The sequence below is a fragment of the Carassius gibelio genome, chromosome A22 (genome assembly GCF_023724105.1).
Source record: "Carassius gibelio isolate Cgi1373 ecotype wild population from Czech Republic chromosome A22, carGib1.2-hapl.c, whole genome shotgun sequence".
Taxonomy (NCBI): domain Eukaryota; kingdom Metazoa; phylum Chordata; class Actinopteri; order Cypriniformes; family Cyprinidae; genus Carassius; species Carassius gibelio.
In genome coordinates this window covers 3,945,937-3,973,684 of record NC_068392.1, presented here as the reverse complement: position 1 = coordinate 3,973,684, position 27,748 = coordinate 3,945,937, and the positions used below count along the sequence as shown (strand labels likewise).

General features: G+C 40.8%; 2 protein-coding genes and 1 long non-coding RNA gene across 6 annotated transcripts in view; 2 read left to right on the top strand and 1 right to left on the bottom strand.

The window, feature by feature from the left end:
- LOC127942875 (natural killer cell receptor 2B4) overlaps positions 1–14,278 on the top strand; it is a 71,913-nt gene extending 57,635 nt beyond the window's left edge. For 3 of the 4 annotated variants that reach the window (XM_052538884.1, XM_052538883.1, XM_052538885.1), the window contains exons 3-4: positions 8,555–8,857; positions 14,040–14,278. In XM_052538884.1, coding sequence (XP_052394844.1) covers positions 8,555–8,857; positions 14,040–14,191 — 455 coding nt within the window. In that variant the 3' untranslated portion in view covers positions 14,192–14,278. Of the gene's footprint in view, positions 1–6,161; positions 6,333–8,554; positions 8,858–14,039 lie in introns of those variants that run through there. The other variant, XR_008149456.1, reaches the window with a different exon arrangement.
- LOC127942859 (uncharacterized) overlaps positions 1–27,748 on the top strand; it is a 226,010-nt gene that overhangs the window by 70,176 nt on the left and 128,086 nt on the right. The window lies entirely within an intron of this gene.
- On the bottom strand, positions 22,458–23,693 carry LOC127942910 (uncharacterized). Its single transcript, XR_008149480.1, has 2 exons — positions 23,471–23,693; positions 22,458–23,371 (listed from the first exon to the last, which is right to left on the bottom strand). It is a non-coding gene; the product is annotated as an uncharacterized LOC127942910 (long non-coding RNA).

The following is a 27,748-nucleotide window of genomic DNA, read 5'->3' as shown; positions in this document are numbered from 1 at the left end:
ATTTCATAAAAGGTTGAGTAGTTTGCATCTCTAGATAGTCTATTATGTTTGGTCGCTGAACATTTCAATCATAAAACAGTTCTCTAATACCGTAGGCTACTGCTTACATTTTTCCACAAACTCTAGTTATGTTGTGACAGTAAGACCCACATTCTTTGATATGATTGGCCATCTCGACCACTGAGGCAGACCAGCCTAGAGCCTTGCACGGACCTCAAATTTAAGCCCTATCCCTAGACCTAGATTTTTTTTTTAATGGCCAAGCGGCCAGTGCCAGACAGTGAACCTATGGATCAGTTTAGCCTTCTTAAATCATCACGACTTGCCTAAAATAAAATCTATAGATATATAAAACAGTTCAAGTATTTTTAAAAATTAAACCTAGATAAATGTGCGCTATATCCAGTAGTTTGTGCGGAGAGTGCAAGCAAAAGCGTGCTGGCCAGTGCAATCACTTGCATTTTTTTCAGTGGATATGCAGTAATTTTTGCTCATAAAGGTAAGAGTAATACATCATTCGTAACTGTAAATTGTCTACTTTTATTTGTGTGCAATCACATTATCAACAAATCGTTGTGCTTTTATAAAAAAAAAGAAAATAGTCATGATGCGCTTTCTACCGTCTCGTCTTGAACAGGAGCACTTAACAAAAATGAACCAAAGCTCAGTGAATACATGACTCACGGACGTGACAAATATATCTATAGAAAACTTTAAATGACTACTTAACAAAATACAACACATCAGAAACAAAAACTCATTCATTATAAAGATAATCCATAAAGATGAACTTTTCTCTTAAGGCTTGTAAAATTAAGAGTTGGCGAGTCAGGATTAGCAACATCATCCTTGCTACACCAACTCAGAAAACTATTTATTAGTAAATAATTCAATCTCATTCCTATTTACCCCATGACTCATTTATGGTAATAATTTTTTGAAGATGCTTTATGTCAAGCTTAAGCCTATTGCGTGCATTTAAAAGCAGAACACTGTGATGCTGCGGGACACTTAACACTGTTAAGCCGCTATTGACAGTCATGTTAGCACGGTCTCGTGTTGTTTCCCTCAGTGCGGCAATTTTTTCATCACTAATTGATGGATGTCTTAAATATAAAAATAAGGAGAAGCCTTAAACAGGCCTAAGGACAGCCCGCATCTGAACTATGATGTGGAAATTGGCCCGAAACCCGGCCTGGAGTGTAAAAAAAGTCAGGGTGAAATGCAGGGCTCTAGACCATTTAAAAGTTAAACTTTATAACTTTTTGTCGTCCTATCAACAAACAGCTTTACTCATTCTTATACTTAGAGTCTTGTTCTGTCTATCCGCTATGACTATTTTAGTCTACCAAAGGACAAGATGGGTGGAAAAAATAGTAATAAAAATGAGATATAAATGACATAAAATGCAGGCGAGGCCCTCTAGAGGTGTGAGGCCTAGTGAAGTTGCACACTTTGCACAGCCCTTGCGACGTTACTGTGCACCAGACAGGGTGGGTGGAGGTGGCAGGAAAAAAAGAAAGATGTTAATAAAATGTATGTTAATGTTTTCAAAGCTATTCAGTTCCAATAATGTTGATGTTAAAATGTAATTATTTTGTAAATGTTCTGTTCCATGTTAAATGTAAATGATACAACATGTGAATAAATAAATCATATTTGTTATAATCCAGTTCATCTCTTAGTCATTTTTCTGATAAAACCACAAAACATTTGTGTATTCCATTTTCAGACAGTCTGACATTAGATTCTGACGTCAAAAAGATTTTCATTTTCATCCAAAATGCAACGTCTGACCAACGTAGCAGACTGACGTCAGTCTGACGTTGGGTTCAGACGTCAACCAGATTTTCATTTTGATCCAAAATGCAATATCTGACTAACGTTGGAGATTGACGTCTGTCTGACGTTGGGTTCTGACGTCAACCAGATTTTCATCCGAAATGCAACGTCTGACCAATGTAGCAGACTGACGTCAGTCTGACGTTGGGTTCAGACGTCAACCAGATTTTCATTTTGATCTAAAATGCAATATCTGACTAACGTTGGAGATTGACGTCAGTCTGATGTTGGGTTCTGACGTCAACCAGATTTTCATCCGAAATGCAACGTCTGACCAACGTAGCAGACTGACGTCAGTCTGACGTTGGGTTCGGACGTCAACCAGATTTTCATCCGAAATGCAACGTCTGACCAACGTAGCAGACTGACGTCAGTCTGACGTTGGGTTCGGACGTCAACAAGATTTTCATTTTCATCCAATATGCAACGTCTGACCAACGTTAGAGATCGACGTCAGCCTGACGTTGGGTTCTGACCTAAACCAGATTTTCATTTTCATCCAAAATTCAACGTCTGACCAACGTTGGAGATCGACGTCAGCCTGACGTTGGGTTCTGACATCAACCAGATTTTCATTTTCATCCAAAATGCAACGTCTGACCAACGTTAGAGATCGACGTCAGCCTGACATTGGGTTCTGACGTCAACCAGATTTTCATTTTCATCCAAAATGCAACGTCTGACCAACGTTGGAGATCGACGTCAGTCTGACGTTGGGTTCTGACGTCAACCATATTTTCATTTTCATCCAAAATGCAACGTCTGACCAACGTTAGAAATCGACGTCAGCCTGACGTTGGGTTCTGACGTCAACCAGATTTTCATTTTCATCCAAAATGCAACGTCTGACCAACGTTGGAGATCGACGTCAGCCTGACGTTGGGTTCTGACGTCAACCAGATTTTCATTTTCATCCAAAATTCAACGTCTGACCAACGTTGGAGATCGACGTCAGCCTGACGTTGGGTTCTGACGTCAACCAGATTTTCATTTTCATCCAAAATGCAACGTCTAACCAACGTTAGAAATCGACGTCAGCCTGACGTTGGGTTCTGACGTCAACCAGATTTTCATTTTCATCCAAAATGCAACGTCTAACCAACGTTAGAAATCGACGTCAGCCTGATGTTGGGTTCTGACGTCAACCAGATTTTCATTTTCATCCAAAATGCAACGTCTAACCAACGTTAGAAATCGACGTCAGCCTGACGTTGGGTTCTGACGTCAACCAGATTTTCATTTTCATCCAAAATTCAACGTCTAACCAACGTTAGAAATCGACGTCAGTCTGACGTTGGTTTCTGACGTCAACCAGATTTTCATTTTCATCCAAAATTCAACGTCTGACCAACGTTAGAAATCGACGTCAGTCTGACGTTGGGTTCTGACGTCAACCAGATTTTCATTTTCAACCAAATTACAACGTCTGACCAACGTTGGGATCCAATGTCAGCATGACGTTATATTGACGTCCGGTGCCTGCTGGGGGTGTTCTTTTTAAGCGCTTTGTGACACGTGTTTAAAAAGGTGTAATTAAATAATATTGTACTTCAGCACACTAAATAAATACTGTGACAATAAAAAAACGTTTGATATAGCACCTTTATTTAATGTTGTAATGTGCTCGATATTACAGTGTAAACTTGATCATGTATCAAACCGCAACACTAAGTGATTATTAGAGAAGGAATAAAACTGCTCTAGAAGTGTTATTAATCTGATATTAAGTAGTTTGAGGCATTTCTCCTCTTATTTCCTCTTAATTTTTGCTACAGTTTCTAAAAGGTTGCTATCATTGTTATTTACGAGTCTCTGGTCTCAGATTGCAGTCTGTGCAATCAAGTCCACAATATATATTAACAATCTCATCAGTAGTCCATGAGGTGGACTTAGGGGAAGTTGTGGCCTAATGGTTAGAGAGTCGGACTCCCAATCGAAGGGTTGTGAGTTCTAGTCTCGGGCCAGCAGGAATTGTGGGTGGGGGCAGTGCATGTAGAGTTCTCTCTCCACCTTCAATACCACGACTTAGGTGACCTTGAGCAAGGAACTGAACTCCCAACTGCTCCCCGGGCGCCGCAGCATAAATGGCTGCCCACTGCTCCGGGTGTGTGCGGACTTAGTTCATCACTTAGGTCATACAGCCATACACACAATAGAGAAATACGGTTTAGAAACATATAAATACATTTTCATAAATGGTTCTGTAACTTCCACTAAATATTTCCTGTATTTGCAACACAACATTCAAGAGGAAGAAAATCTCTCTTTGCAAAACTGTGTTTCAGTTCATTAGTATTATTATTAGCTTCAATAGGTATATTTTCTTCTGTTAAATGTAGAAATTAATTTACTCCTATGCTTCATCTGTCTATAGAAATATATATATTAATATGAAAGATGTTTCCGCATTGATTTTTCACAGACTTTTACCCGTATATTTAATTACATATTATACGTGTTATATTTTTGGGTTTAAGGAAATGTCTCTAATTTTTGTACAAATTTTCACCCAGGACATTGTTTGTTTTTCTACACGTCTGTTTTTTCTCACAGTGGATTATTGCAAAGACACACAGCTCTGTGAAAACATGAGAGACTGTGGTTTAGAGAGAAAAAAAAGAAAGAAAAGCTGAATTGGAGTACAACCCACATCAGACACGTACTAACACAGAAGTAGTTTTCATCTCCGTGATTATAGATTCACTTCAGGACTTTTCAACATTTCTCAGTTTCTGAGCTGCTGAAGAAAATGTTTCACTCCTTTGTTTTTTGCTGTTTGTGCTTTTGGCATCTGGTTGGTAAGTTTGAAACATTTTTATAGTTTCAGTTGTATCAGAAACACAAATCAAATTAGGATTTCACTGTGAGACATAGCTACTCTGCTCTCACTCTGAGTGAATCAGGTTCAGATCTCATTGTATATTATTACACGGCTCTGTGGAATACTTGATTCTGATTGGTCAGTCTCTTCATTCTGAGGAACGTTATCTCTGGATAATAACCTGTAAACACAGGCTCATCCGGGCTCAACTATTGTTTTCATTACTTTCTACTTTCTGCTTCGTGTCGGGGTCCTGATCACCTTTTCAGGGTTTATTCTGCGAGAACAACCGGCTGGATGTACATTATCCCTTACTGAAATGATATCTGACGTCTTAGCATCAGTTGACAGTTTCCATCTGAAGGTATATCTTAAAAAAATAAAGTTTATGTCCTATGAAAATTTCAATCTGGAAAGGGCATAAATCATATTTAAACAATTAAAACAAAGATTTATTTTCTTCTTTTTTTAAAAGTCAAATGTAGATAATACAGTATAAGTGGATGTATTGATGTGTATGAGTTTAGCCAGGTAATGTACCATATATGTGTTTACTGTAAAACGCCTCTTACGTTATTTTCTATTGAAATAACTGATCATTGTAACTCAGTCTGAAAGAAGATCATTCTGTAGTGTTCTGATGAACAGAAATCATCTCATGTGTTGAAACTGTGGCTGTGTTGAAATAGCAACTTTGACTTGAGTTTGTCACGGTGTTCACACAAACTATAAGATCATGATGATCATGATGAGATATCTTTGCAATGCTTCACACAATTGTCACCATGCTCTACAAGTATTTGTTGGTGTAAAACCCTCCCCAGAGATGCTGATGATCAGTTTAATGTACTCAGATCAGCTGATGTGGTTCTGGCTCTGTCACGACCGGCTGAAGCTGTATTTCACTTCTGAAGATCCTCTCACACAGATTCATCTGCTCAACTACACTCAAATTATCGCTTTTGTCATCTAAGAGGATCTTAATTATCTCCAAAACTTGTAATAATCTTAAAACTACCAGCGTAGAGTTAGAGCTTGATTGATGAGAAACGTGTCTGTGTTCTTCAGGTGTGTTTGCTGATCCAGGAGAAGTGAAGTCTGTGTCAGTGACAGAAGGAGATTCAGTCACTCTAGACTCTGGTCTTACTCAAATCCAGAAAGATTATTTTATAACATGGAAATTTGGACAAACTGGGACTATTATATCTTACATTAATAAAGAGGCCGAAAAATTCAACACATCTGTTGTTCCTGACGGGAGATTCAGAGACAGACTGAAGCTGGATCATCAGACTGGATCTCTGACCATCACTAACATCACAAACACACACTCTGGACTTTATGAAGTAATCATCAGCGATGGGAAAGTCATCACACACAGATTCAATGTTACTGTCTTTGGTGAGTCACAATTACAGGTTTGTCTGTTCTGTCTATTACAGTATCATATATATTAGTAAAGCTCCACTAATGGTGGTCTTTCTAACACTGATAGCAGGGTAATGTGAGCCCCAGCTCAAAAACACAACACTAACAAGAATAAACACAAATAATGTTCATGAAAATCTAACACTGTGATATTCAATGACAAACTGATGGTCATCACTTCATAAACTATGAAAAGTTTAGTGTGTTTGTCATCTGTCCTTAAATAATACTATCCCTTCAAGGAATTTCACAAAATGCTTAAATTTGTTAACACTTTACAGTGAGGTTTCATTTTTTAACATAAACAATGAAAAAACACCCGTAAAGCACCTATAATTATTAGAGGTAATTTTAACAATAATTGTTTTTTATTGTTATTATTTTCAATCATAAAAATATTAAAATAAAAAGTTCATGAATTAATTAAAATTAACTAATGGAAAATTATTGTAAGTGTTAACCTCAATTAAGTACTGCGAGTAAATTACTTGGTATCCCTGTGTTGGGCTAAAAATAATTTTTTCAGACTAGATGTTTTGGTAAAGTAATGAAAATTATATCTGACGATAGGCAGAGTATTTCTTGATTAACTGCTGTGAAATGTATGTTGTATTGTCTTTTGTGAGAACCGCATATTGAAACAAGACACTGAGACAAAATTTCCCGAGGAAATAAAGTTAATAACTAACTAAATGATCATGCTTGCCCAAAAAAATCAAGCCATTATACTACTGCAAAATATGAACATAGGCCTATCATATGTGTATGTGATATATTAAAAATTATATTCTATGGCATATGCATCTGTCTCTAAATCTTTAAATAGATAATCTGGATTAGTTCACATAGTTATTACGTAGTCTAAAGCCAAACAAGAGCATTCCGAACATTTAAGTATTGGTTTTATATTATAATGTCACATATATTTATGTCTGTCTGGGGTAGTTTGGGCGCAAAACATGACCGCATAGAGTTTAACTGGCTAACTTTGAACAATTTTAAACAAACTTTGTAGTCATCAGTTAGCCGACGTGCACAGAGGAAAAGAACAGCTGCATCAGTGATGTGTGCGGAATCACTGTATCGGAGGATGAGGTTCGTTTAGCTCTGAAACGCGTGAACATCAGGAAAGACGTATTAAAGCTGCAGTAGGTAACTTTTATAAAAATTTATTTTTTACGTATTTGTTAAACCTGTCATTATGTCCTGACAGTAGAATATGAGACAGATAATCTGTGAAAAAATCAAGCTCCTCTGGCTCCTCCCAGTGGTCTTATTGCCATTTGCAGAAACTCCATCGCTCCCGTTAAGAAACAACCAATCAGAGCTGCGGTCCGTAACTTTGTTTGTGTTCAAAATGTAGAAAAATGTGTATAATAAGCGAGTACACCATGAATCCATTTTCCAAACCGTGTTTTTAGCTTGTCCTGAATCACTAGGGTGCACCTATAATAAGTGTTTATATTCGGACTATTTTAGATTGCTTCTGGGGTACCGCGGCGGAGTAACCCAGTACCTTTGTGATTCTTCATAGACATAAACAGAGAGAAGTAGTTCCGGCTACGATGTTCTTCCGCAAGACGCAAGCAGTTCTGTTTATTAACCGCTAGAGCGTCTAAAGTTACCGACTGTAGCTTTAAGATCACGTGCCGATCAGCTTCTTTGTTTACGTCCATCTTTAACGAGTCCCTTGCACAGTCAGTTGTCCATTCATGCTTTAACAAATCTATCATCGCTCCTGTGCCTAAATAACTATCGACCTGTGGCACTCACATCACTAATTATTAAGCTGTTTGAGAGGCATATCAAGAACATTATCTGCTCCTCTATCCCTAACAGCATTGACTCGATCACAGCATTGACCTAATAGGTCTACTGAGGATACTGTGTGCCTGCATGCCGTCCGTGGCTTGTGTTCTGCAGACAGATACGAGTTTCATCACTGTGTCTGTCATTCGACACTGTTCCTCTTTCAGCTTGAACTGATGGTAAAACTAAGGACATTATTAACTGTCTATACATTTATTTTGGAAAATAAAGCTTGTGATTATGGAAAGGGGCGTTACATTTCCAATAAGTGCTTGTAGTGTTCAGCCAATCACAATGCACTGGGTCAGTTGACCAATCAGAGCAGATGACTCTTGTAAGAAGGAGGGACTTCGTAGAAAACTAAACAACACATTTTAGAGAGGCAAGGTGTAGAGGACATATAATACTGCATAATAAAGTGTTTTTTCGATATTAAAGTACATCAAAATATTCTGTTACACCAAATACACAAAATAATTATCTTTAAAAAAAAGCATCATATGACCCCTTTAAACTAGAGGCATTTGACCACTAGATAGAGGAGTATGCATACTATACTATACTAGATCACCATATTGTGTTCTATACAGGAATTCACCTTTCAAGGATTAGCTCAACCTTTTTCTTATCTATACTTATTTCTCATGTTTTCAGCTCGTCTTCCTGTTCCTGTCATCAGCAGTAACTCTTCACAATGCTCTTCATCATCCTCCTCATCCTCAGAGCAGAATTGTTCATTGGTGTGTTCAGTGGTGAATGTGGGTCATGTGACTCTCTCCTGGTACAAAGGAAACAGTTTATTGTCCAGCATCAGTGTGTCTGATCTCAGCATCAGTCTCTCTCTACCTCTGGAGGTGGAATATCAGGATAAAAACAGCTACAGCTGTGTGCTCAACAATCCCATCAGAAACCAGACTCAACATCTGGACATCACTCAGCTCTGTCACACATGTTCAGGTACAGCAGCGCTGATACGTGCATTATTCACTGAATGATTTTGATTATTTTATAGAGATTGATCATTTAAAATGGCAGAAATTATTAGATTAGATTAGATTAGATTAAATTAGATAAAGACTAGTTTCAACTTTATTGTCATTATGCAGTGTACAAGTACAGAGCTAATGAAATGCAGTTAGCATCTAACCAGAAGTGCGATAATATAGTGTTTTATATACAGATAAGTGCAGAGTAAGTGAAGCTGTAATTTACAGTCTGCACAGTGGAGTTGCTATGAACAATATTAAGCAGAGTATGTACAGAATATAAATAGGAGTGCAATGTAGGGTTATATGTACATTAAGAACAGCAGAAACGTAAGAACAGTGGTAATTAATACAGTTGGCTGTGTGCAATAGTATTGCTAATGTATTCTACAGTATGCAAAATATCTGAAGTACAGTAATACTTTTATAGAAAGTTTACTGTGCTTTTTACAGAACAATGTTAGACAGTGTACAGTGTAGTAGCTTGAACAATATACAGTCTGAGTAGTGCAAATGCATGTATGTAAAGTACTGTGACCAGTGCAGTAAGAGAGCAGGTGCAGGTTAGATTGGTGGTGTGGAGATCAGAAGCAGTGGTGGGCCGCCAGGGCCAGCAGGGCCTTCTCTACTTGCCCTATAAAAAATAAAATGTTTTTGTATATATATATATATATATATATATATATATATATATATATATATATATATATATATATATATATATAAATGTTTTTATTATTATTTTTGTTGTTGTTTTTATTATTAAGGTATAATTTTAATTCGTGTAATGTCCACAAAATGGCCTATGATTAGTTTCATTGAGGTTGAACTGGAATATCCTACATAAAAAAGTCTGCGGCCAGCACATAGACTGTATAAAAACAGGGCCAGCACTACAGATAGTGCTTCCCTTTTGTTCAAAGATGACTAATCTGATATTAATGAGCATTAGTGACACAATCATCAGCCAATCAAATTTTTACGTTCCATGACAGCACGCCCTCTGGGACCAGCTACGTGCCCAGTGCTTCCCCCAGCTAGGGCTGCCAGGTTTTCTCGACAAAACCCACCCAATTGCATTTCTCACATTCCAGGAGTTAAATACACGTTTTTGGTAAAATTCACATTCCATTGGCTAATTATCCCGTTACTGAGGTCGCTTCAACCAATAGACATAAAGAACAACATTGTTAAAGTAGCCCAATCTGGCAATACTGCGTCCATCGTTTAGTTGGGAATTTCCAAGCCGTCGCCGGCGCCTCTACACCAGATCTTGTTACTGATCTGCCTTTTTTGCAGGGGCCCTTTGAGGACAAAAGAGGAATAATTGAAGGATAAACTGCTTAAACTGAATTTTCTAACAACGGTTTTGTGCACCATTTCAAAGTCTGCATTTATGAGTGGCTAACAGCTAGCACCGCGCACAAATTATTTGGACATGTTTATTTTTATTACATGGAATCAAGCGCACAGACTTTATTAACAAATGATAGGTGCTTTATTATTTGACGAGTATTGAATCATGCACGTTGTTATGGAGGTGTACGGGTTGTTTGAAAATGTAGGGAAATTTACTCTGAATTTAACCCACCCCCATCTAGTCTACTGTTGAAATTGTTGATCAGCTGTCATTTTCGTTGAGAGCCTGTGTGTGCCATAATATGCTAATTATATGCATATGGCTGCATTGAAGCTGTTAGAGGTAAGATAGAGATTTGTAAGATAGATGTGAAAGGGTATGAAGTTGCTTACTGAAGGCCCTGACTGAAACCCCACGGTATGCTACTGATCAGAAGTGTCACAGCCTCAGGCGAAGAAACTCTTCCTGAGCCTACTAGTGTGACTGCGGAGACTTATGTAACACCTGCCGAATGGAAGGAGGGTAAAAAATTCATGGTTAGGGTGAGAGGCATCCTTGATGACGTTCCTTGCCCTGCCCAGGCAGGGCTTGTGATAAATGTTCTCAATGGAAGTTAACTGGGTGCCGGTGATCCATTGAGCAGTTTTCACCACCCACTGGAGTGCTTTGCGGTCAGATGCAGAGCATTGCTGTACCACACTAAGATGCAGTTTGTGAGTATGCTCTCAATGGTACAGCGGTGGAATTCAACAAGGATCCTGGGACTCAGGTGAACTTTCTTAAGGCTCTATAAGAAGTAAAGGCACTGCTGGACCTTTTTGACCAGAGTGGAGGTGTTTCGGGACCAGGTGAGGTCATCAGAGACTTGGATGCCAAGGAACTTGAAAATTTCAGCTTCGTTGATGTAGATGGGGGTGTATGCATGACTCATAATCCACATGAAGTCCACAATGATCTAAATTGTCTTCTGGTTGTTTAGTTCCAGATTGTTGGTGGTACACACAGCCAGGTGCTGCACCTCATCCCTGTAGGCTGACTCATCATCATCTTTGATCAGACCTACCACCTTGGTGTCATCTGTGAATTTGATAATGGTGTTGGAGCCATAAGCAGGAACGGGAGCCATGGGTGAATCAGGAGTACAGAAGAGGGCTCAGTACGCAACCCGGTGGCACACCAGTGTTCAGGGTGATGATGGAGGAGGAGACGTCATCAAACTTAATAGACTGGGGTCTGTTAGTCAGAAGATCTAGAAACCAGTTGCAGAGGGATGTGCTGATTCCAAGCTGGCTGATCTTGGAGATCAGCTTGGAGGGGATTACAGTATTAAATGCAGAACTGAAATCAATGAACAGCATTCTCATATGTGTATTTTGACTGTCCAGGTAGGTGAGGGCAGAGTGAAGGGCCGTAGAGATGGCGTCCTCTGTTGACCTATTGTCACGATAGGCAAACTGTAAGGGTCTAGTGTAGAATTGAGACAGGATTTTAAGTGGGATCCAACCAGCCCCTCAAAGAAATTGGCAATGATGGGGTTGAGTTCAACAGGATGGAAGTCATTAAGGGCTGATGCAGTGAAGAGCTTCAGTATTGGCACGATGGTGGAAATTTTGAAACTAGTGGGGACAGTTGCCTGGGCCAGGAGCAGATTAAAAATGTCAATGAAGACCCCAGCCAGCTGCTCCACACAGGCTTTGAGCACACAACCAGGTATTACGTCAGGGACAGCTGCCTTCCATGTATTCACCTTACACAGAGTGGAGTAAACATCTGAGGCGGAGCATGTGAGAGGCAGTTCATTGGGTGGTTCATTCCCTCAGCTTTGAGGGAGACCTCCATATTATTTTGATCAAAACTAGTATAAAAGTTATTGAAAAGCTAACACTAATGCTGTTGATTGAAAAGCTCATCAGGGAGGGAGGCAGAGCTGGTGGGAGGCACAGTGCTGGGTGGTTTGTTGTCCGTGATAGTTTGTATGCCTTGCCATACATGCCAGAGGTTCTGAACAATTGAAGTGCTCTTCAATCCTCTGTTTGTGTGTAAGTTTGGCCTGGCAGATAACCTTCCTCAGGTTGGATCTGGCCGAGCTGTAAGCCTCCGGGTCTCCAGACCTGATTGATGCATCTCTTACTTTGAGTAGGAGGCGAACCTCTCTGTTAGTCCAAGGCTTCTGATTGGGGAAAATTTTTATTTTTTGTGTGTGGTCACTCTGCCCACACACCTATTGGTGTGCTCCAGGACAGAGTTGGTGTAAGTGTCAATGTTGATCTGAGAGCTTGTGGTGGACTGGGCAGCAAACTCACTCCAGTCTGTGTGCTGGAACTGATGTTGAAGAGCAGAGTCAGCACCTTCCAGCCAAATTTTTACAGTTCTTATTGTAGGTTCCACATGTTTGATGACCAGGGTATACTTGGGAAGCAGGAACATAGAGAGGTGGTCAGACTGACCCAGGTTGGTGAGGGGTGTTATTTTGTAGGCCTCAGTCACATTAGAATATATGTGGTCCAATGTTTTATGTCCCCTTTTAGTGCAGGAAACATTTTGATGAAATTTAGGGAGAACAGATCTTAAAGTTCAGTAATTAAAGTCCCCAGCAACAATAAAGCCCCCATCCGGGTGCAAGGTTTGTAATTTGCTAATAGCAACCCAAATTCCTTTTAAAGCCATGTTAGTATTAGTGATACATAAATTGCAGCAGCAACAATGCAAGTAAACTCACGTGGTAGGTAGAATTGCCTGCAGTTGATAATCAGGATCTCCAGATCAGCAGAGCAGTTGGTATCAACAAAGGCAGAATCTGTACACAATGATTTGTTTACATAAATGCATACTCCGCCACCCTTGTTTTTACCAGAGGTTGCTGCTACCCTGTCAGACCTTGAAGATAGAGTGTCCATCCAGATGCACCACGCTGTTTGGGACATCGTTACAGAGCCTTGTTTCAGTGAAGAACATATCATAAGTGAAAGTGAAAGTCATTTGCCAAGTATGGTAACCCATACTCAGAATTGGTGCTCTGCATTTAACTTATTCAAGTGCACACACACAGCAGTAAGAAGTGAACACACCGTGAACCCACACACACACACACACACACACACACACACACACACACACAGCAGTGAGAAGTGAGCACACACTCGGAGCAGTGGACAGCTATGGATCCAGCACCCAGGGAGCAATTGGGGGTTCAGTGCCTTGCTCAAGGGCAATCAGTCATGGGTATTGAGGGTGGAAGAGAGCTCTGTTCATTCACTCCCTCCACCTACAACTCCTGCCAACACCGAGACTCGAATCTGCAACCTTCGAGTAACTAGTGCAAGTCTCTAACCATTAGGCTAAAGCTGCCCCAAGCACGTTGCAGTCCGTAAGCCATTTCTGTGTGAGGATCCAAATCTTTAGAACATCCAGCTTGTTTATCAGAAACCATACATTGGCAAGGAAGATGCTGGGTAGAGCTGGCCGGTGTGGGTTTAGACTTAGCTCAGCACACAGCCCATCACACTTCACCTGTCTTTGTTTGCGATCTCGATGCCGAAAACTTATGGTCATTGACTTGCAATCAGACGCCGAGCCTCATGATGCACCCGCGCCACCATGTTGTCTGTTCAAATAATGAAGCATTATAAACTATTTTGATTATTTTCTTCCAGTGAAGGACAAAAATAGATTTTGCAGATTGATTGACTGATGGATTGATTGATTTCAACTTCGATTTCAAATGAGTTCCTGTCGCCTTCAGTGTGCTTGTTTAAAATCCCAATTATTTTTTATCATTACTCACTTTTTTCAGAAGTCCCTGTCCATAGTTGTGGTACTGTCGAAGCTGTGATCCGATTGGTCATCAGTGCTCTGGTGGGCGTGGCTACTGCAGCTGCTGTTGTGCTTCTGGTCAATGACATCAGATCTACAAGAGGTGAAAAGAAGAAAACAGAACAGATTTAAATATTCTAAAATATATTTACGTTTTAATTGTTAAGATAAAAATATATGTGTGGTCTAATTGCTTGGTGATTTTAAAACAAAGCTTTGCTTCAATGATTTCCTCTGAACTCAACTGGAAAAGGTTCATTACCCGAATATGGTGTATTAGAGACCATCATCTTGTGGCCAAAACGATGAATAATCTTTAATATATATATATTTTTAATGCCACCTATTTTATATTTATTTGTCAACTACACTGTTCATTTTGTATTAATTCGTTATGCTGTATTTTCATTCTGTTTTATTACTATATGCAGCAACACAAAAAATACGAAGGAAAATATTTGTTGTAATTTTTTTTTTTTTTTTTTTTTAATATTATTAACTGGAAAGATGAAAGATCTATGAATCATATAAATGCCAATATTTTAATAGAAGGGGTGTCATAATAAGAATAAACTATGAATTCAGAATCAGACTGAATGACAGATGAATAAAAACACCATTAAACATTAAAAACACAGATAGTGTAAATGGCAATATTCCATATACCTGTAAATTTTTAAGACTTTGTCAAGATTACTTTGTAAAGGTTTTGAAATCTATAATAGAAAATGGGTGTGTGATAGAAATGTGTGTATGATGTGCTTTATGTATTTTTCCCCTGTATTTTTGACTGTTAATGTAAATAATGTAATTATTAGAAACACAAATGTATAAATATTTGTCATACCAATAAAACACCATAAAATCACTTTCCTACCAAATGATACAATGTAAATTCAAATTGAATGTTTTTACTTAGTTGGTCTGTACCGGCTGATGGTTATGAGTGAAGATCTTTGAAATTTTTTTTTTTTTGTAGATTTCATATTCATTTTACTGTAGTTATGAAATACAGAAAATATTAATTTAATTAATAAATGTAACTATAAAAAAAATTCACTGTCCCCTACATTCGTGTACTAATGTTTATGATGAAAACAGACAAACTCAATCATGTACATTGACCAGCACTCTAGAGTTATTTTTTTTGCATAGTTAAGTATTTGTCCCACTAATTTTCTTCATAATGATTTCACAAAAAAATACCTTCTGAAGCATACAGTATAGTGCGAGTAACCGTTTATTTATGAGTGACAGGTGATTTGGCTGAGGGAAGTGGTGAGGACTGATGAGGAGTGAGGAATATGGGAGATCACCACCGCCACTGATCCACCTCCTTTGGAGATGGTTGATGTTCTTGAAGGATCCATGGACTATGTTTGGTTGGATTAATGTCTTTCATACTTGTTACACACTTACGTCTATCTGCTGACACAATAACTACCATTTACAGTAGGCTATACTGACATTCTATGTTGTTCTGTTTTATGCAGACAAATAAATTAAAGGGGGGGTGAAATGCTATTTCATGCATACTGAGTTTTTTACACTGTTAAAGAGTTGGATTCCCATGCTAAACATGGACAAAGTTTCAAAAATTAAGTTGTACGTTTGAAGTTGTTCCCAAAATACTCCTTCCAGTTTGTCACAAGTTTCGGAAAGTTTTTTTCGAGTATGGCTCTGTGTGACGTTGGGATGGAGGGGAATTTCCTTATATGGGTCCTGAGGCACTTCTGCCGGAAGAGCGCGCGCTCCCGTATAGCACAGCACTGAGAGGCTGAGCGCAGACCAGGCGGCAAAGAAGTCGACCGGAAGTTGAAGTCGGCTGCGTGCTGCCATCTTGTAGCAGAACTTCACTTGCGTTAGCATTCCCATGCCGGAGACCCGGGTTCGAGCCCCGCTCGGAGCGAGTCGTTGCTGCTGCTGCTCTCGTTCAGTTTCAGCATCGGGATCTGATTCTGGATCATAAATAAACGGCTGAATCTGACTGTTAGCCATGGTTTGTTTTGGATGATGTTTTTTTTTTTCCTCACGGTAATGTCACAGCTTCCAAACGCTCTCAACGCAAAAGCCTACTGGCGCTAGTGATTCTTTAGCTCCGCCCACATGTCACGCTTCCAGCCGGTCGTGTTTTTCCGGGAAAAATCGGTACAGACTATCTTTCTCTTATGAATATAATAAAACTAAAGACTTTTTGGAGTTATGAAGGATGCAGTACTAAACCAAAAAAACATTTTTGTTTGTTTGTTTTTGGACCAGTTCATTAAAACGAACTGTCCAAAAGAACCGATTCGCAGAAAAGAACTGGACTTCCAATCACTAGTTTTCCACCATTTCCTGGAAGAACTAATCAAATAAATGTCGTCCAAAACAGAGAACAAGGAAAATCGTGCCACTTTATGTTTAAAATATACAAAAACATTATTTAAAACAGTGACAATAAAATAAATATAAATAAAAATAAAAAATAATATATAAAACGCAAATAGGCTTACGCAATAGGCTTATATGCCCTTTTCATAGAGTCATCAACTAACTTCCGCTTTCCTGCAAAGCAGTGTATCCGTACTTCCTTTATACCTTTACACCACAGATTTCTTGGGAAAATGTGGGAAAAACTTGACACTTGACAATGCTCATTAAGTTGTGGTTCTCTCGATTGGTTGTGCATCTTTTTCTTCACCACGTTTTCCTTCCACTCAACTTTCTGTTAACATGCTTGGATACAGCACTCTGTGAACAGCCAGCTTCATTGGCAATGAATATTTCTGAAAGGTGTCAATGATTGTCTTCAGAGATTGCATAAAAGGGGAGTTACAGTACAAAATAAAATGCTAATTTGCACACCGACAATGCAAACACACACACATTGGCAAGATGGACAGTGATGCCAAGAGCAGCAGCTACAGTGGTTCAGAGAGCTGTGTGGAAGTCGAGGACTTCACTCCACCAGAATCCCCAAACTTTGGGGGGGTTGAGGGGGATTTCCCACTTTCTGGTCAATGTATTCTCCCCCCTCAAAGTGATCAGTGCTACTACACTAGTGGCGAGATGGATCACAAAACTTATCACGGATCCGTGGTTTGATTAATGTCAATTTTATTTTAAAATGCTGATATAGCTCTCTGTATTCACCACTCTGCAGACTTGCTCAATGTCTGATTGATATCTGATTTGTTACACCTCACAAGTAATAGCCTATCAACACTTGCGAGACGGCTGAAGGTGGTCCGCTAGGCAATGGAGTTGCCAACTTGGCAACTTTGTCGCTAGATTTAGCGACTAGCGACAAATTTAGCCACTTTTTGGACAATCATCTTTTAGTCTCTGAGACTCTCTGGTGCTGCCGCATGAGTGCGAGGTCTCTCTCTTTCCCAGCGCGAGCCTCTCTCTCTACATCTGCTGTGTTCAGCGAGCACAGAGAGGTGCAGCACTTTTAGTTATTAAAAGATATTCTGTTGCTTCTAACTCTAATTTACAAGCAAGTATAGCCGACATCAGTCACAGCACAACCACTGACTTTATCGTATGTGTACTTGATTTCATTAGTGCAGATTAGTGTTTGAGAGCTGGTTATGTAGTCGGACCGCATTTCAGTCATTATAATATTCATTCCATTGTCTGACAACAGAAACATTAAAGTATAGTAATAAAAACTGTTTTATTGAGAATAAAATTAAATGGCTAAATTAAATTGCAGTATGTTCGCATGGGGATCATTAGAATACGACGCACTTACGTCATAAATTTTTTTTTTTTTCTCATTTTTCTTTTTCCCTGGCTTGTCATGGCCCTCTAGTATAAGCTTTAGATAGCTTCTTTGGGGACCAGTTCACATGCATGATTATCTTAAGTGCATATGAATATATGTATGTGTATATGTGAATAAACTTCTTCTTCTTCTTCCTTAATAATTAGCACATGACGTCATCTAGTTCATGTTCTCATGATTTATTTTTATGAATTAAAATGTTTCAAAACACCCCCACCCCACCCCCCCTCTGTTTTTTTCACAAATCGCACCTTGGTTACACATATAGTTCCACAGACAAGTGTAACTTTATTTAACATTTAGCAACAACACCAAGTACCAAGTAGTTCAAAAAGAGACAAGGTACTATACATACAGGATTATATGCTGGGGCCTTGAAAAATACCTAAAAAACAACTATGACCATGTCTGATCATAAAAATGAAGAGGTGTTGTTGAAGATAAAATCATATAAAATTAATTAAAATGTGAAAAACAGCCAAGATTAAGGCAAACACGTACATCATTTGTGCTGATGGTATAGAGGACAGGAACTGGCATGGATCTGTCTTTCTTTTAAAAAAGATTATCCAAAAAAGCGGTTTGCATTAGTCGTTGTTTCACAAAATTGTTAGGTAAAAATGTTTTCCTTGCAAACACATTTTCCATGTGTTTTTGCAGGACACCACAAACCAGCAGCATGCAGTCAAACTTTAGCTCTGGTCGCTTCTTGGGGAAATGAAAACAACAGTTTTGTGTTATTGCACTGAACTAAGGCACAAACACGATCCATGTTTCTTAAACACAACAACGAGTGACACGAGTGGTATTTTCCAATGCATAAATACTGGAATAGCTCATGCAAATCAGGGTGCAGTTATTGGATTAGACGAGTCCTTTGTCATGTTTAAAGGGGGGGTGAAATGCTATTTCATGCATACTGAGTTTTTTACACTGTTAAAGAATTGGATTCCCATGCTAAACATGGACAAAGTTTCAAAAATTAAGTTGTACGTTTGAAGGAGTATTTTTGTTCCCAAAATACTCCTTCCGGTTTGTCACAAGTTTCGGAAAGTTTTTTTCGAGTATGGCTCTGTGTGACGTTAGATGGAGAGGAATTTCCTTATATGGGTCCTAAGGCACTTCTGCCGGAAGAGCGCGCGCTGCCGTATAGCGAGGCTGAGCACATACATTTCACTGATCAGAGCGATTCACTGATCAGAGCGAGAGCGTCGCGAAAAGTCACAAAAGAAGTGTGTTTTTGGTTGCCAGGGCAAGACAACCCTGCACAGATTACCAAAAGAGAAACAGCATTAAGGGACCAGTGGATGGAGTTTATTTTTACAGAGCATTAACGGAGTTGTGCAAGTGTTTTTGTTTGTTCCCTGCATTTCGAAGATGCTTGTTTTACAAACAAGGTCCAGTTTGACGCCGGATTTGTGTATCGTTTATTTCTTAAGGATGATGCAATCCCAAAGAAAAAGGGTCACGATCGTGTGTTGGAACCGCAGGCGGTGAGTAAAACTGCTTCAAATATCTCTGCCTCCTTGTTAGTGCGTCCCCTCCCATGCCGGAGACCCCGGTTCGAGCCCCGCTCGGAGCGAGTCGTTGCTGCTGCTGCTCTCGTTCAGTTTCAGCCTCGGGATCTGATTCTGGATCATAAATAAACGGCTGAATCTGAATGTAAGCCATGGTTTGTTTTGGATGATGGTTTTTCCCTCACGATAATGTCACAGCTTCCACACGCTCTCAACGCAAAAGCCTACTGGCGCTCGTGATTCTTTAGCTCCGCCCACACGTCACGCCTCCAGCCGGTCGTGTTTTTCCGGGAAAAATCGGTACAGACTATCTTTCTCTTATGAATATAATAAAACTAAAGATTTTTGGAGTTATGAAGGATGCAGTACTACTCTATAGGTACTCAAGATTAACAGGATATTGAGTGAAAATGAGCATTTCACCCCCCCTTTAATGTTACAATTCTAATGAATAGAGCTTGGCAACCGACGTCACAGCGCAGTGCATTCTGGGACGTAAAAAGGAGGGCGCCACCATTTTGTGAGGCCACACAAAAATTTATCAAAACAATGTTGAAAAGTGGATTAAATGAACGAAATGTACTATATAGAGACAAACTTCTACCGGACGCAAGAAAACGGTACCTGGAAAAGATGGCAATGATCGGAAATCTGGATCCATATGAGGTGCCTTCAAGAGAATGTACTCGAGACCCCGACGATTTACCTCCTCTGACTTTTCCAGATATTTTTGTATATTTAGTATGTGGTGTGAGTGCTTATACCGAGGCTCAATTTCGTAATTTTAAATCTATGGAAGCCCACGTTCAGTTCACAAATGGCTGGGTCCATGACTTGGAAGCCTACAAATCGCCGAGTTGTGAAAACACCGTCGTCCGTACAAAGGTGAGTATCATCTTGCTTACCTACCTGCGATCACAAATGACCTATATATTATATACAACAATGTAAAAACATGTTCGTTAAATTATCTTTTTTCTAAAAAACACGGTGTCTCGTTCCTTGAATGAATAAGGTTTTGAACGAATTTAAGAATCGAATGAGCCAGTGATTTATCTGCCCATTCAGATGGACAATTTTCCTGCCTCCCAATGTGCATACTATCTAGCCTATCTGCCCTAAATAGTATTGATCGTTTTATTGTCATCATTATTTATCCATGATGGGCCTAAACTAGGCAAGGTTTTAGCACAAAAGCACATTTAGCAAAATATTGTTAATTATCAATATTGACAAAAATTCCTCCATTTCAGGCCCAAGAAGGAAAAAAGAGAGCTTATAAATAATAGTTCATTTAATAAGGCTACTTTTTCATTAAATGAAAACCTTTTTCAAAAAAATTATGTGAAATTAGCAACAGGAACCAAATATATATAATACTTTTGCCCACTGCTCTTTTCATTTACTGTTGTTCTGTATGTACACAGGTTATGCACTCACAGCGATTGAATGAGCCTCCTCTAAAGCCCTGGGTCATTGTGAGCAGCGCTGGAAAGGTGGAGTGTGCCCATTGTACCTGCATGGCAGGGATAGCTGAGACCTGTACTCATGTAGGTGCTCTCTTGTTTAAGTTGGAGGCAACAGTTCGAATTCGTGGCACAAAGACTGTCACTGATGTGCCAGCATACTGGGTTTTGCCCAGTAACTTAAGCAAGATTCACCCAGAAGTGGGATATAGGATCAACTATACCTCCTCAGTTGCACAAAGGAAGACATTAGACCAGCGAATAAATATGCAGCCCACAGCACCAGCCATAAGGAGTCGGGCACAGAAACTGAAAACTCCTCCAGGTAATCTTGAAGATTTATCCCCGCTTCTTGATACGTTACTGCACCATAGCAAGGCTGTTGGTTTGTCAGGGATGGAGAAGTACTATGCCCAATACACACAACACACAGCTGCTGCACCATCCTCTGCTTTACCTCCATGCCTGGCAAAATCCCTGTATGATGAAAGCATAGATGCAAGTGACCTGTCTGCTGTCCTGCTGGCCTGTGAGAAGCACATAAATGCTGTAAGTGTGACTGAAGAGCAGGCAGTAGCTGTAGAAGAGTACACCAGGCAACAACATCTGTCATCTGCATGGTATGATTACAGAAGCGGAAGAATTACAGCATCAAAAATGCATGCAGTATATGCCACCTCTCTGGAGAGGCCATCCCACACAGTTTTTACGCAGGTGTGTTACCCACACATACAGCACACAGTATCAACTGTTCAAACCAGATGGGGTATCAGTCATGAGGGGGATGCTAGAAAGGCCTACACTGAATCCAGAGCTGCATCTCACACAAACTTCAAAATTGAACCGTGTGGCTTTATAATTAACAGTAGCTTCCCTAAAATCGGAGCGTCACCGGATGGCCTGACTATGTGTGAATGCTGTGGGAAGGGCTGCCTGGAGGTGAAGTGTCCTTTCAAGTATCGGGCCTGCAACATCCAGCAGGCATTGGACATGAAGGACAAAGACTTTTGTCTCCAGTTGTCATCAGACAACCTTCAGTTGAAAAGACACCATCGCTTCTACACACAGATCCAGACACAAATTTTTGTCACCCAATCAAATCACTGTGATCTTGTTGTTTGGACCGAAAACGATTTCACAGTGGTGCGTGTCTTTCCAGACCAGGAGTTCTGGGAACCTCGTCTACAGAAAGCACAAGAATTCTTCAAGAAAGTGTGCCTCCCAGAACTTGTTGCAAAATATCACTCAAAGGACATGCAGCCTCATGTTCCAAGTGAAAAAGAGCAGTAGTAAAGAAGTGGCTGTTGTTCATGAAAGAATTGCACTTAGGCCTACTCAGTTAAGAGTTGTTTTTTTTTTAATGTTTTACTTGACTCAGAGTATTAGCCTGTTACTTGAAAATTGTTACTTGAAATTCAGTGTTTCAAAGTAGTTCAACACAAGAAGCACAAGAAACAAAAACATTTGCAGGATCTTTTTTTTGTATTGTGGCAATGCTGTTGTCGGGAATTTAACCCAGCGCCAACTATGGCAAGAAATATAGACTACGCCACCCCGGAAACTGGCCGGGGACCTACCGGTATACAAATGTATCACCAGCACACAGATACGTGGTGGCTGAGACAGATATCAGACACAGTACACAGAATTCAACAATTTATTCAAAATCACTAATTTATATATACACACAATTTATTATTTTAATAAGCACTAAAAAAAGGGATAGGCATGGATCTTAAAAATATGAAAGACAAACAATTTTCCGATTTCAGAACTGGGGGACTCAAGTTACTTATCCAATGAACACAGCAAACACTTGTGCTCTAACCACACAGCATCACCCACGTTGTGAACACCGCAAACCTACAGCCGCACCACCACCACACACGACACTGGCTAGGACTGGTACCCCAATTCTGAAGGGAAAGGAAACAGAACAACATAAGAGACAAAATACCCACATTCATACACAGTCACATATGCACATCAGGTTATTATTTGTCAGAAACACTTATCACTCGCTGCCTGACGGAAACAAGGACACCAGGTCACTGGCAATCCTCACTCACTGGTACTCACAGACTGTGGGCAACACAACAGGTTGTGACATGTCACAGTATGCATACAAACAAAATAAAATAAAATACAATCTTAAGTAAAGCAATTCAAAAGAAACTAGTCTGACAGAGAAACGGCAGTTAAACACAATGGTTGCGTCAAACACTTAATGATTCGTCTGTAATTACCCCCCACAAAGTTAAAGTCAAATTAGTTTGAGGGCGATGAGTCACTTCAGGCCGGGAACGCTAGCGGTTCCGGTTGTCACGGTAACCCCCCCAGTGCGCTACAATTAAGTCGGTCAATTTGATCAAAGTATGCAGTACCACAACATTCACCGTCCAGTAAATGGCAGAAGAGTAGTTGAAAGAATTAGCAGGCACAATGAAGGACAGTCCACCCCGCCCAGAAGCTCTCCGGGGCCGAGACTGAAACGCGTGCAAATACTCTCAAATAGACCACAAAAGCCTGCTGCAACACCTCCTGGCCCCCCGTGTCACTAAAAACACAAAACGTGTTAAATGCAAAATTTGCCGCCTCAGGATCCCCAGCAAACACCTACATGTACACCTATATGAGACATACACATGTGACATACCTGCAGATAATAACTCACACCGACCCGCGCACTCACTGGCGTACGAGTTCGAGGTTTGTAGAGAGAGAAGTTTATCCGCATCCTCAGCCACACTGCTGGACATAAACACGGCGCACACAAGATGACGTCATATCCGTGACCCCCAAATGACATGCTACCTGGATGTCAATCACATCCCCTTTTATACAGGTGGAATGTACCACTTTCCCAAAAAAATGGTTGATCATATCACTACAGTATTAAAAAATTTTTAATGTTCAAATTGTCATCCATTTTCATCTGAAGTATTTAATGTACAAATAGCATACCATGTTCATTCTAAAGAAGGTACACACACCCCAAATACAAACATGCTCAATATCAGGAGGGTACCACACATTCACACACACCAAATTTCTCCAGGGGTCTTTTTACCATTTAACATGCACATTTTTCTGTTTCATCTGGCCTTACAACAACACTTGGACACATGTTAACTAGAATACAACAAACATTAACTATTTTATCAAGAAGGGTAAATTCTTCATCCTTACAGAGAAGCAACAAACTAATTGGTATGGTGTTATGTAACAGTGTGTACTTATTGCGCAAGCTACCTATTACCCTTTCTACATGTATCCTAAGGTGTGCTATAGCACGTGTGTCTTCCACATCCTTAGCATCAAGTTGACATCTGCGTTTAGTGAATGCAGGAATTTTAACTTCCGCACACATCATTCCCACACTGTCTTTAATATTAAAGCCTCTGTCTGCTAACACTACATCACCAGGCAACAGTTTGTTAAGAAGCCCACAATTCTCGGTTATGTGCTTGTCAGATGCTCGTCCCCCCCATCCCTTAGAAATAAATGAAATTAGGCCTTGGGGTGTAATTCCTATCAAGTATTTCATTGTGTGTGTACCTTTGTAGTGGGAAAATGATTGTGTACGCGCCATTAAATTTGACGGCCTCTCTGTACGTATTTCAAAACAGTCAACAATAATCGCAACACGCTTTCCAAAAGCTTGCAGAAATTGAGGTGGCATTGTGGCTTGTAAACAGTGCCGCTCAGGCCAGTACAACAAGGGAGCGAGGCGTGCATACAGCACATCTATGGTGTCTGCAAAGGTAGCAGAAAGAGTTCTACGTGACACATTAAAAATGTGTGAAAGATGCTGGATTGGAAGATCAAGCCTTAGACGAATGAGTGTCAGTAAAACCATTTGAAACTGTGACAGCTTCTTTGCAACTGGCAGGAAGGGCTTAACAGTAGTAAACATTGAAAACAAAATTGCAAAACATGGAAGTCCCGTATAATATCGTACCTTCTCTGTATTATCTTTGAAAAACTCTTCATCCATCTTCAATTTGTTTAACTCAGACCTAAGCTCCCTATTTTCTTGCAAAAGGCGTGTTACTTCTGCACTGCTTTGCTCACAGAACTGGCATTCTACTCTTAGTCTCTTAGCCGCTAGTTGGTCTGTTTCTGTCGTTTCCCTGTATTCTTCCTCTTCCACAGCTGCCTCTGCTTGATCCCTATATCCCTCTTCTTCTGCATCTTCTCTCTCATCTTCGTTCATGATGTTTTGATCATTGTGGCCTCCTCCCTCAGATTCTCTCAAATGATGTCTATGCTGTCTGCGGGCATGCCGATCTGACACTGTGGCTGTGACTTCAGAGTGACCCAGGTGCAGGGCTGGAGCCCAGTCTGGATGAGACTCATCCATCTCATATGCTGGTTTACCTTTGGGGAGACAAAATTATCCGAATTGAATCTAAATATTGCAAACAACAGTGGGAATGCTATATACTTCAGTTCCAACTTAACTCATGTGGTAAACAATACTAACAGGTGGCACACATACAAATGTTAAGAGAATTTATCGTGCTTCAGTCATAGTGATCAAAAATTGGTCTCTAGATTCGGCTGGATTACCCCTCAGACATTCTGTGTGCTTTTTTTTTGATCACATTCATTTAGCGCACTTTATTTGAACTAGCCTAACTTAGCTTGCTCACTGTGCCACAGTGTCGACAGAATAGTGCTTAAGTTACAAAATGCAAAGGAACCTAAGACTACTCCACTCGGGAACAGAACAAAATAAGAACACATAATCATTTGCTAAGTGAAGTTTATTTACTTACCCGAATGAAAATGCCTGGAACACACTTTCAGTGATCGTGGGATGTCTGCGAAGTGTATGTCCGTGCGTCTTATGGCGGATATCCAGGCCATCCGTCTCCGCTTGGTTACATCGGACACACGACTCCCTTCATTCTGTTTCCAGGCCGGAAAACAATAAAAAGAAAGTCCGTTGTCTAATTTTTTGCCCCTTCGATCGTGTGAACGGACCTTACATCCAACGACACAACATGTTCTTCCCATAGCTACGACTTCATTGGCGCGTAACAACAAGTGGCCTCACAAAATGGCGATTTTTCCCATCAGCCACCTCGGCGCTAGATCAGTGACGTCACGCCCCCATCCCCTATAATGGGAGCTCAACGCAATGACGTATTGGTAATGTGCAGCCAATGAGCACTCAAATGACTGTGGTTTACGTCACCTGCCTTGAACATAACTTTTTAAACTGGATGAATACAATGGTCCCAAAGAGCACAAAAATGAACAATCTCCACTTTGTATTATAATTTGTTACAACTATTACTGTTTTAAGCAATGTGCAACATGTATATTTCTGTTAACATCTCAAAAACGACGCTTTACTTAATATTTATTTATATTTGTCAACACTTATTAATATAAAAAATACTGCCAACAAGACTATATGTTCGATGCTAGATATATTATAGGCTTCATTTGTGATATAGGTTTATTTTTTCACTTGTCATTTTTGTATCAGAATTTAAAAGTAACCCAGCCTGGGCGGACCCCCGCTTCCGCGATCCATGAGTGATCTAACATGAAATTATGAGTCATGTTCTCGTGCCTAAATGAGGTGTGAATATATGTATATATATAAATGTGTGTGTGTGTGTGTGTGTATATATATATAGTCACGGGGTGAAGAATCACACGACAGCAAGGAGTACAAAGTAAGGCCGTGGAGGGTTGATTTATTTGGGTGAGAGAGTTTCAGTGGTCAGGAGTGGGAAGTGCTGGTGCGCTGGTCGTGGTGGTATCCCAGGCTCGGCGTGTCCGTGCGTTGGGGTGCTGATCGGTCATGAGCTTTCTGCAAGGGAACACGGAGAACAGCGTTAGCATCCAGTCTTCTGGAGTGATCACTCACTTGTGTATCAGTGGCGGCGGCTTATGTAGCCTTGAGGGTTGGCCGTAAGTCCAACCCTCCGCAGTTCTCCTGACACCCTCCGGAGCTGCTCTAGGTGGTTCTCCCACCGCTCGGAGTGGACGACGACATTGTCCAGGTAGACGGCCGCGTAGGCTTGATGGGGCTGCAGGAGGATGTCCATCATGCGCTGGAAGGTTGCTGGCGCCCCATGCAAGCCGAACAGGAGGGTCCGGTATTGCCAGTGGCCACTTGGGGTGGAGAAGGCGGTCTTGGGCATGGCCTCCTCTGTGAGTCCGACTTGCCAGTACCGCTTTGTCAGGTCGAGGGTGGAGATACACCGGGCCCTCACGAGTCGGTCGAGGAGATCGTCCACTCTGGGCATTGGATAGCCATCGAATTCCGAGATCTCGTTTAGGCGGCGGTAGTCATTACAGAACCGGAGGGTGCCATCGGGCTTCAGGACCAGAACGATGGGGCTGGACCAGGGGCTCCGGGATGGTTCGATGACCCCTAACCTAAGCATCTCCTTAACTGCCTCCTCGATGGCGTGTCGACGAGCCTCCGGGACACGATAGGGCTGCTGCCTCACGATGAGTCCTGGTAGTGTTCGGATGTCGTGCTGTACCACGTTGGTCCACTCAGGGAGGGGGGAGAACACATCGGGGAACTGACCGACCAGGTGCTGCAGCTCCGTCTTCTGGGCGGCTGACAGTTGGGGCTCCATGTCCACAACCACGAGAGAGGAGGTGGCAAGGGCAGAGAGCTGGGTCCAGGTTCCAATCCACTTTTTTTAACAGATTGATATGGTACAACTGGCTTTCCATCTTCGCCCGAGCTGACGCACCCTGTAGGTGACTGGGCCCACCTTCTCGGTCACGGTATATGGCCCTTGCCAGGTGGCCAAGAACTTACAAGCCGTGTTGGGGACCAGGACCAGGACATGGTCTCCCGGCCGGAACTCCCGTGGCTGCGCCGCCCGATCGTAGTGGCGTTTTTGGGTCTGCTGCGCTTGACTGAGGTGTTCCCAGACTAAGGTCATCACGACCC